Source organism: Protomyctophum parallelum, assembly GCF_964188405.1.
Source record: "Protomyctophum parallelum genome assembly, chromosome: 3".
NCBI lineage: Eukaryota > Metazoa > Chordata > Actinopteri > Myctophiformes > Myctophidae > Protomyctophum > Protomyctophum parallelum.
The window spans coordinates 18,064,434-18,075,875 of NC_139698.1; the positions used below are offsets into that span (position 1 = coordinate 18,064,434).

Below are 11,442 nucleotides of genomic sequence, written 5' to 3' on the forward strand. Positions count from 1 at the left end.
CCGGTACCCGCCCGATGGCCCCCCGGTACCCGCCCGATGGCCCCCCGGTACCCGCCCGATGGCCCGCCCGGTACCCGCCCGATGGCCCGCCCGGTACCCGCCCGATGGCCTGCCCGGTACCGGCAGAGTAGTTCTAGAACAGCGGGTTGTGTGTCCCTGGTTTTTCCCCTAATGGGACTGATCGAGGGTAGGGTATAGCTACTGGGACGTAAGTCGGGACTTGATCACCCCGGCTGGGTCACCCGATTGAGGGGTATATGTTGAAAGACCCGAAACCCAGATGACCTTGGGATTATTATACATCACTGAGGATACGTCCCAGTTGCATCCTATAGCGATGTTTCTTTTAGTTCCACACTCACTCCAGAGGGCCACTTATTTGCATATTAATGTCGTAGCGAAAATAGCCGATCTACACGCTCAAAACGCGTCACGTTTTGAGCGTGTAGATCAGCTATTTCTGCTATAGCCTGTACTATTTGAATTGAAATCCTGATTCTTTTTTTTTGCTTTTGAATTGGAATCCAGAAAAGTTTCATTTTTTTTAAATTCAATTTCAAATGCCTTTCAAATGCCTTTAATTATAGTTAACTTCATGAACTAAGTATACAAATGACATTGGACACCAAAAAAAGACAATAACTATAGTCATTAACCTACTCATTTAGACGTGAAGTAATTAAAGCGGGTCATGTACAGTTTGCAATGTTTGGAATTGTAACAGCTGAAGAAAATCAGCCCCCCGGGCCGCCAGTATGACACAGTATTGTTGTGCACTAATTCTCATCTAATGAAACTCTTCGGTCCCTATAAGAATGTTTTCAACCTGAGGTCTGTTGGCGTTGTGTTTTCTTTTGTTTCCCCCAATGGGTTCTCGGATTGCATAATGGCCTTATTATGAGTCATCGTGTTTGACATCACATCTTAAGGCCTATTCATAGTCTGGATTTTCGGTGGTGAAGTGACCACCGCTCCGGTGGTGAGCTGATCACCGGAGCTGAAATAACGTTGAGCGGTGGTGAGTAAAAACAGAGAGAAGGGCTGGAGCGGTGGCGGTGGTTTGCTCTTCACCGCGGCTCGTGACGTCATGTTGTAGTTCGGTGGTCACCCCACCACCGAAAATCCAGACTATGTATGAGCCTTTAGAGCAACGGTTTTCAAACCGGTGGTCCGGGCGACCGCCGGTGGTCCTCGAGGGTGGTTCCAGGTGGTCCCGTGCATGCAGCTAAATGATGGGAGTTGGTAACCAAATGGACCCTTAAGGCTCATACATAGTCTGGACTTTCGGTGGTGGGGTGACCACCGAACTACAACATGACGTCACGAGCCGCGGTGAAGCGCAAACCACCGCCACCGCTCCAGCCCTTCTCTGTTTTTACAAGAAGTCTACACGATTACGGAATGTAGAATAACTGTTTTTTTGTATCGACGTTTGCCACAACAGGCAAAATGTTGATCAAAATTACAGTTATATTATATTGTGTCTCTTATATTGTATACAAAATATTCAAAGTTTTGGGTCTGAGAGGCAGAATCTCATCCGATGCTACAAATGCAGAATAAATTATGGGCATTGATGTGAAAAGTGTTGAAAACCACTGTCTTAGAGGAAGCATTTAAATTACAGCGGCCTTGTGGTAATTATTTAATCAAGCGTCTGTCTGGCCCTTTAGAAAAGCTACATTTAAAATATGTTTAGCGCACGCATTACGCATTACATTATGAAGAGAGGATATATACAAAAGAATAATAATTTTGAGCAAAGGAAATAAGAAAATTAGCACAACACCCCATAGCCCCATTCAATTCCCATTCAATACAATACAATTCATTGAGGGCTTATGGTAGGGAAAATAGCCAATAAGGAGCTTTTGCACAAAATAACACCTGGACCTCTTTGGTGGGGACGTAACAACTAGGCTACAAAGAAAGGTAAGAAAGCCTTTTAGTATGGAATTCTCTTTTAAGGCTAGGATCAAGCAATCAATCCATGGTCCTGGTAAATCATAACCATAAAACGTTTGATTCTGTGAAAAGAATACTATTTAATGATATGATTTATTTTTCAATCTTCCACTGCTATGTCCTATAATTATAGTACCTCAACAGCAGGAGCGGAGAGAAGGAATGAAAGACACTCTTCCTTGTTTCACATTGGAAAAAACCAGCTGACATTATTATAACCATAACAATCTTATATGGTCTATATACCATCAGTATTTATCAGGAGGATATTGTTCGACACACGTCCAACTGGGAGGAGACCCCGGGGCAGACCAAAGCGCAGTTGGAGAAAACACATAGACCCACTGGCCTTGGAACGTCTCGGAATCCCCCCCAGGAGGAAGTCACTAATGTTGCTCTGGAGAGGGAAGTCTGGAGCTCTCTGGTGGAGCTGTTGTCCCCGTGACCAGTCTACGGATAAGCGGTTGAAGATGGATGGATGGATATTGTTTTTGCTTCTCATCTGGTACGAAAAGGTTTGAGCTGAGATGCAGCCAAAGAAAAAGGTCTCGCACACGGTCAGACACTTGCCAAAATGTTGCTCTTTATTATAGGTCGACGTTTTGGTCGATTAGACCTTCATCAGGACAGAAAAAGTCACCCGAAACGTCCACCTAATAAAAAGCAACATTTTGGCAAGTGTCTGACAGTGTGGGTGACCTTTTTTCCTTGTTTTTCAAAGATACCCTTTTTAATGTATGCTCTATTGCCCTATACGCTCCTGTCACAAGCCTTCTGAGGTGTGCATCGGCCTTTTGCTAAAAAGAAAAGCTGAAATGCAGCCACCAGGAGTTCATGTACAGGACATTGGTATAGCCCAGTTATGTAACTTAAAATAAATAACTAAAATGACCAGTGTGAATAAATCAGAACAGGAACAGACGGAGCTGCATTATGTCAACTTTACATCCATTATTTACAACAAACACTTGGAAAAAGCTGGAGTGGTCTAGGAACATTAATAAGGAACATGTGTGGTTTAAAATCCCCGATGTGTGTGTCGTCCCGCACAGAGAGTATAGGAGAGGAAGGAAGGAGAATTCACTTGATTAAAGTTCTCAAAATCTCAGCATTTATTTGGTAAAAACACACGAGATGAAGTCGCCACAAAGCAGAGCATGTAAAAAGTTACACGCCAGTTGTCTGTTTCAACCAGACTCAGAGCCAATGTAAGACTCATCGTTGAACAGCCCAGAGAGAAGGCCTCCAAGGTCTTATATACAAAGATAACAGCTCCAGGTCCCTCCCCTCTTCACCGGACATGACATAGATGCTTCCTGACTTTTCGACCAATGGGGTTTGCACATGCTCAGTGTAAACAGGAACTGCGGCGATGGAGTGTTCCAGCAGAGGTGCTAGAGGTGCATGAGAGTTGCTGACCCTGAACTGAAATAATACAAAAAACTTTTATTTGTTTGTGAAATGACAAATGGACATGGATACTGTTCATTCTCAAGTGCTGTGGACGATATAAAACATTTGAAAAGGGAAGGGTGACTGCTGTTTAATTCTCAACTGTTCTGGATCTCATTATTTACATCACAAGTTATGATCTTTCTATCAATAGCACCTCTGCTGGAACACTCCATCATCGCAGTTCCTGTTTAGCGCCTGCAAATCTCCCGCAGGAGACGACTGGGCCACGCCCCTGTGCATGTTTCTTCTTAATGTTCCTATAGGAGTGGTCACAGACTCACAGATGGTCACATGACTGCACAGATGCAGTCACATGACTGCACAGACACGAGACTTCAACCTCCGGAAGAGGTGGTTGATGGCGGCCGGCCCACTGGGGCGGGGCTCCACGGTCTGGGCCAATGAGGAGGACTCGCTGAAACAACAACAGGCAAGCCACCAATCAGGACTGCATGGAGACGGACAGACAGACAGACAGACAGACCAAATGTGTGCCGTACCCGTTTGTTGAACCCACAGCTCCATCCACTTGTTCAACTGAAAGAAAACAAAGAAAAAGAAAATCAGACCCGTCTGAAGTGAGTGGTGCTGTGCTGTGCTGTGCTGTGCTGTGCTGTGCTGTGCTGTACTGTACAAGCCCTCGTCCCTGGCCTGTGTGTGTCTGTGTGTTAGGTTGTACAACAGTGACACTTGGTGGTGAACAAACACTATAACGCTATTTTTGTGCTCGGACACAGACACACAGACACACACACAGACACACACACACACACACACACACACACACACACACACACACACACACATAGCTGTCTAGCGTTTGCACAAAGAAATATGGTAGCTGGTGCTGTATGTAGCAGATCTATAACTCAGTTTGTTTTCTGAGCGTCCCTGACATTTAAAAAAGTACTGACCGGGTCGAGGTTGCTGCTGCAGGTCCACAGTGCACGCTGCTTGTTCAGCAGCTTCCGACCCACAATCCTTTGCTGCTGCTGCTACCTCCTCCCTGGACGTGGACTCAGCCTGCAGTGCTGGCATCTCCATCGACCCTTGCTCCCCATTGTGCACATACACACCCCTTCCTGCACGCATGCATACGCACACACACACACGCACACACGCACGCTCGCACACACGCACACACACACACACACACACACACACACACACATGCACAAACACACACACACGCACACACGCACACACACACACATGCGTGCGCGCATGGACACAATAATAATAAAAATGTCTGCCTGACAGTAATAATATTCCGTTCCATCTTTTGAGACACGCTAATATGGTATTCGTTTCGCATTCGGGTTCTTGGAAACGCCCCACCGCCACTGCATTCGTTTTACTGAGGTTAGGTTTAGGTATAGTTTTACTGGGGTTAAGGGTAGGGTTAGGGTTAGGTTTAGGTATAGTTTTACTGAGGTTAGGGTTAGGGTTAGGTTTAGGTATAGTTTTACTGAGGTTAAGGTTAGGGTTAGGTTTAGGTATAGTTTTACTGAGGTTAGGGTTAGGGTTAGGTTTAGGTATAGTTTTACTGAGGTTAAGGTTAGGGTTAGTTTTAGGTATAGTTTTACTGAGGTTAAGGTTAGGGTTAGGTTTAGGTGTAGGCTGTCAATCACAGCGACTGGCCAGTCACAGCGCACCATTTACTCAAATGCGAAACGGGAACCATATCAGCATATGTATATAAGACACTACACTAAAACACTATACAGACCTTCACCTGTTACTATGTGGCCGTTTGGCATGTGGGGTTGATGGTTAAATTCCCTTCCTTGGCTTTGCGGGCTTGGCCCTGGTCTTGGCCCTGGTCTCAAGTTCCTTTTTTAAATCAAATGAAAAGCACGTGAATGTGATAATAATGTGCAATGTATAGCAATGAATGTATAGCACTAATCCAATAAACAAAATCCGACATGAAGTGAGTATTTTATTAGCTAACAATCCTTTCCTCTTGCAGAATGCTGTGATTGACCAATGAGAGAGGAGTATAATCCAATACTAATGCATAGTAATCAATGATGCCACAATGTCTCAAACGTCAACCGATAGGTTGATTCTTACCTGTCAGGTGGCCCTGGAGGAATATGGCTTCTGCTGAGTGGCCGCCGGGAACGTGGCCCTCTCTGTGTGGAGAGAAAGGTGTATTATTATAGAAAGCTGCGGGAACCCCTTTTGGTGTTCAAGCATTATTTATTTTATTCTTTAGCTATTTTTGAAAAACCGTGAAAATGTGGCGCAAATCTTTGAATATATAATTATTCTTTCAGAGCGAACGTTTTTAACTCAAATCTTTGCTTCTGGGAGGGTCCCTGGAACAACATATTTTCAGATGGGGGTCGACGGCCAATTTGGCAATTACAGAGCATTTTTGGGGTCCTTGACATGAAATATTGAGCACCACTTATATAGAAACATAGGTATTTCAGAAAACTGTCATGATTTAGAAGACTCTGTTTTTTTTTCTTTTTCTAAATGGGTTAAAAGAGTTCCATGTCTGCTGTGATGGCCTGCATGGGGTCAAAATGGTACAAACTAGGGATTATCTCACCATCAATTTTGTTTTGCCGCCGATCCGATTCCATTTTGAGTATCTGCCGAAACCAATTATTCCCCATCCGATATATAGGCCATATCACAATAGTATACAATATTCAAAATCACAGACAATTTCCAGTCTAATGATATGGATATAATATTGATACTTAGGGATGTCACGTTGTTTTAGTTCCCGATCCGATTCTGATCATTTTGAAAATGGCGTGATCGGCCCCGAATTTCCGATCACGTGATCGGATCGGGACAAACCTATAGTACAAACTGCACAGTTAAAGATAAGGAGAAAAGGAAGCATGAGGTCAGGTTGGCAGAGGAAGTGTAGCGCCCAGGATTACATTAGATACTTGACACTGGGTGAAAAAATGGGTTACAAAACACACACACACCTCACCCCCTCTCTCTCTCTCTCTCTCTCTCTCTCTCTCTCTCTCTCTCATATATTAGCAGGCAACAGTGCAGCACTATCCCTCTCTCTGTTTCTGGCACAACAGTGCCCCTACTGGTACTCATAGTCATAATACTGGTGCTCATTAACGTCACATAGGTGGGTGAACAACACATAGGTGGGTGTGTGAACACGGACATTGCTGTTCTTTGGAGTGGTTGCACCACTCAAAAATAGATGCCTGCATGAACGTGAACGGAAATGGCAGCTTCCTTACTCAGATTTAGGGAGGTGTAGTTCCAGACTCTATATATATAGCATTCGGAGATTGTGGAATAGTTGTCTGGCTACGCGAGACTATAGTGAAGCACCAACGCAGACGCCTGCCCTTACTTTTGCACATATATACGCCCCAGAGCTGAAGGAGCCGTCTACCTTTCTATGTCTCTGTTGTTGACGTGTACATGTTATCTACTGCATGTGTTCAGCTACTGTAGCTATACACACACCTGTAGGCTAATGCTCTGGGCATGCTCAGTAACAGACACACACCTGTAATGCTCTGGGCATGCTCAGTGAGAGTTGGAGCTGTATCGCTTCAGTCAGTTTCTTGACCAGATGGTCCTGGACAGAAGTTGACATGTCCTAGAGAGAGAGAGAGAGAGAGACAGAGAGAGAGAGAGAGAGAGAGAGAGAGAGAGAGAGAGATGTTATGCTGTGTCAAAATTGGTGAACACCAAGGAGTCAAACTGCATGGCTTTTTTGATTGATTGAAATATTTATTAACAGTTTGTAGAATTACAGTACATTTCAAGCACAAACTCAATACAAAGACTGTTAACTGTGAGTGGACGACCCAATTAAGCATTACACTTGTTTACAACAGGGTCCACATTGTTCAATTCATCAAAACATTTAGAGACATACAAATGCGATATAAGTCTGACTCAATTCATTAAATATGTAATCATTATTCTCTTTGGTTGAACGTTTTTTTTAAAGCTTCCGAAAGAATGCAGTGAATCAAACAGAATAAAGATGGCCATTGAGAGAAACAGAGAGAGAGAGAGAGAGAGAGAGAGAGCGAGAGAGAGAGAGAGAGAGAGAGAGAGAGAGAGAGCTGATCATAATAACGACAGTATAGCCGTCACCTTGCAGTGAGCGTGTGCAGTCAGGGCCTGTTTGTAGAACTCGGTGGCTCTATCCAAACGTCTCAACTTGACGTGAGCTTCTGCTAAACCCTCACACGCCTGGAGCTGACCATGGTAGTCATCTGAGAGAGAAGAGAGAGAGAGAGAGAGAGAGAGAGAGAGAGAGAGAGAGAGAGAGAGAGAGAGAGAGAGACAGAGGGTGGGAGAGGTGGGGGGGGAGGGAGGGTGTGGTGGGATGAAAGTGTGAGAAGAGAACTAGAAAAAGTGCCCTTCTGGGCACAGGTCTCCACCAGGATAGGAATGTAGGACATTGCAGCTTGCCTTCATCTGGTGGTTGGATAAAAGGGCAACAAAAGTAAATCAGGATGGAGTCTGAGAAATCTGAAAGACCGGTTTCGTTGAATGGCTCTAGAGAGACTGTGTACCAATTTGCGTGATGTTTGGACAAAATCTGTAGGTGTACTGTGCAAAAACTTGTTTTGCACAAAGCGGCCTCCTGGTGGCGCTATAACAGGCAGTTCTGGAAAGTTTGGGGCAGAGGTTCATCGTTGGCATCCAGGGAGTGTGTGTGCAAAATTTGGCATCGACCGGGTTAACGGTGGCCGAGATTAGCTGCTCACGGACACACACACACACACACACACACACACACACACACACACACGGACGGACGGACACACGGACGGACGGACGGAGTGCAAAACATACTCTCCCCCCATGCCTTCGGCCTGGTGGAGACAATTAAGAGACAGATAAAAGAGACCATTAGGTATCTGACAGGACAGATCATTAGTGGAAAGAGTTAGATGATGACTGATGACACGTGCGCACACACACGCGTACACACACACACACACGCACACACGCACACTCACAGTCGCACACACGCACACGCACACACACACACACACACACACACACACACACACACACGCACACGCACAGTCGCACACACGCACACGTCCACATGCACACACACAAACACACACACACACACACACACACACACACATACACGCACACGCACACGTATGCACACACATGTGTGTTACCTGCACCTCTGAAGCCTTGCAGTGTGTCGGTTACCTGCATCTCTGAAGCTTTGCAGTGTGTCGGTTACCTGCATTTCTGAAGCCTTGCAGTGTGTCGGTTACCTGCATCTCTGAAGCTTTGCAGTGTGTCGGTTACCTGCATCTCTGAAGCCTTGCAGTGTGTCGGTTACCTGCATCTCTGAAGCCTTGCAGTGTGTCGGTTACCTGCATCTCTGAAGCCTTGCAGTGTGTCGGTTACCTGCATCTCTGAAGCCTTGCAGTGTGTGTGTTACCTGCATCTCTGAAGCCTTGCAGTGTGTCGGTTACCTGCATCTCTGAAGCCTTGCAGTGTGTCGGTTACCTGCATCTCTGAAGCCTTGCAGCGCGTGGAGGAAGCTCTCCGCTGCCTGCTCATCCTCGCCCAGCTGACTGTGGGCGTAACCCAGGTTACTGAAACACCTGGCCTGGTCCCCTCGTCTGCCCAGAGAGCCTGCACGCACACATGCACGCACACACGCACACACCCCTATTCATTAGGTTTTCATTAAAACTGAACTACAACTATATAAATAGTAGAACTATAAATTAAGTAATTTTATTGTTGGTTACATTCTGAAAATATCGTAGATTGGCTATTTTCAGCATGTGCGTGCGTGCGTGCATGCGTGCGCCTGAATTAAATATCGCCAAAGTAACTAAGTAAATTTTCAAATAACTGTAGTGGAGTAAAAGTAAAAAATGTGGCTCCGAGACGTAGTGGAGTAGAAGTAAGAGTGGAAATACTCAAGTAAAGTACAAATACCTCAAAATTGTACTTAAGTACAGTACTTAAGTAAAAGTACTTAGTTACTTTCCACCACTAGTGGTGTGTGCGTTTGCCTGAGTGGTGTGCGTGTGCGTGCGTGCGTTTGCCTGAGTGGTGTGTGTGTGTGCATTCGTATACCATGTATTCCAGCAGCCTCCCGGTGGTAGTCCAGCGCCGGGCGGTACTCTCCCAGAGAGTTGCAGGCCGCTCCCAGGTTCTGGAGAACCACCGCCAGCCTGGCGGGCTGCTGCGACGTCACCAGAGCCACGGCACGCTGGTACACGTCCTGGGCCTCGGCGAAACACCTCAGCTGGGAGAACAGGCCGCCGACGTGGTTGTACAGCTCGGCTGGAACACAGGGCATACACATAGTGTCAGGATCTGGCCTTCCGTGTGTTGTGTTTTGGTGTTCCTGAACCTTATTTTGAAGTGATGCTTTTGTGTTTCCTGTCCTCCTTTGTAGTAGTTTCCTGCCTTGTCTCACCGGCTTCCCTGATTTTTGGTTCTTTGTTTCACCTGTGTCTTGTTTTCCCCTGCAGCCAATCCTTGTGTTGATTTGATTTGAGTTCACCTGTGTCCTGTTAATCTTGTGTCTATTTAAGCCCTGTGTTTGGTTGTGTTCTCTGTTGGATTATTGTATTGTCACCTGAGTTCCAAGTCTGTTTTATGTTTTGCTAGTGTTGCACTACTGCAGGTCTTTTTTGAGACTTCTAAGATCCCGACTTCCTTGCATTTGGGTCCTGCTTGGAAACCACCTCCTGACACATAGAATCACATAGAAACACTTAGAATCACATAGGATCACATAGAAACCAGGCTGGAATGGCTTAGGGTTGACGACAGAGTACAGCATCATGCAATGGGTCTGGTCCACAAGATTCGCTATACACCACCAAGATACCCATGATATACCTGTCTAAATACTGTCCACACTCACAACACCAGAAGGTGTTCAACAAACCATGTGCAACCCAGACTCGGCACAAACAAGGGACTAATGCCACCAAAATGTGGAACACCAGGCTTTTCTCTCTGTCTCAGGTTGTGCACGCTTTTCTCTCTGTCTCAGGTTGTGCACGCTTTTCTCTCTGCCATAGGTTGTGACCAGGCTTTTCTCTCTGTCTCAGGTTGTGACCAGGCTTTTCTCTCTGCCTTAGGTTGTGACCAGGCTTTTCTCTCTGTCTCAGGTTGTGACCAGGCTTTTCTCTCTGTCTCAGGTTGTGACCAGGCTTTTCTCTCTGTCTCAGGTTGTGACCAGGCTTTTCTCTCTGTCTCAGGTTGTGACCAGGCTTTTCTCTCTGTCTTAGGTTGTGACCAGGCTTTTCTCTCTGTCTTAGGTTGTGACCAGGCTTTTCTCTCTGTCTTAGGTTGTGACCAGGCTTTTCTCTCTGCCATAGGTTGTGACCAGGCTTTTCTCTCTGTCTCAGGTTGTGACCAGGCTTTTCTCTGTCTCAGGTTGTGACCAAGCTTTTCTCTCTGCCATAGGTTGTGACCAGGCTTTTCTCTCTGTCTTAGGTTGTGACCAGGCTTTTCTCTCTGTCTTAGGTTGTGACCAGGCTTTTCTCTCTGCCATAGGTTGTGACCAGGCTTTTCTCTCTGCCTTAGGTTGTGACCAGGCTTTTCTCTCTGTCTTAGGTTGTGACCAGGCTTTTATCTCTGCCATAGGTTGTGACCAGGCTTTTCTCTCTGCCTTAGGTTGTGACCAGGCTTTTGTCTCTGTCTTAGGTTGTGACCAGGCTTTTCTCTCTGCCATAGGTTGTGATCAGGCTTTTCTCTCTGCCTTAGGTTGTGACCAGGCTTTTCTCTCTGCCATAGGTTGTGACCAGGCTTTTCTCTCTGCCATAGGTTGTGACCAGGCTTTTCTCTCTGTCTTAGGTTGTGACCAGGCTTTTCTCTCTGCCTTAGGTTGTGACCAGGCTTTTCTCTCTGCCATAGGTTGTGACCAGGCTTTTCTCTCTGCCTTAGGTTGTGACCAGGCTTTTCTCTCTGCCTTAGGTTGTGACCAGGCTTTTCTCTCTGCCATAAGTGACCTTCACACCAGAAAGCTTTACTGCGATTAAAACGAATCCTGCTGCACAT

At 45.9% G+C, this 11,442-nt stretch overlaps 1 protein-coding gene across 1 annotated transcript in view; it reads right to left on the reverse strand.

Moving 5' to 3' along the window:
• Nucleotides 1-3,564: 3,564 nt before the first annotated feature.
• ttc24 (tetratricopeptide repeat domain 24) overlaps nucleotides 3,565-11,442 on the reverse strand; it is a gene marked incomplete at both ends in the record, with an annotated part of 14,818 nt that continues 6,940 nt past the window's right edge. Inside the window, 5 exons of the mRNA XM_083761197.1 lie at nucleotides 3,565-3,677; nucleotides 4,335-4,502; nucleotides 5,497-5,558; nucleotides 8,886-9,048; nucleotides 9,502-9,711. Coding sequence (XP_083617323.1) covers nucleotides 3,565-3,677; nucleotides 4,335-4,502; nucleotides 5,497-5,558; nucleotides 8,886-9,048; nucleotides 9,502-9,711 — 716 coding nt within the window. The remainder of the gene's footprint in view (nucleotides 3,678-4,334; nucleotides 4,503-5,496; nucleotides 5,559-8,885; nucleotides 9,049-9,501; nucleotides 9,712-11,442) is intronic.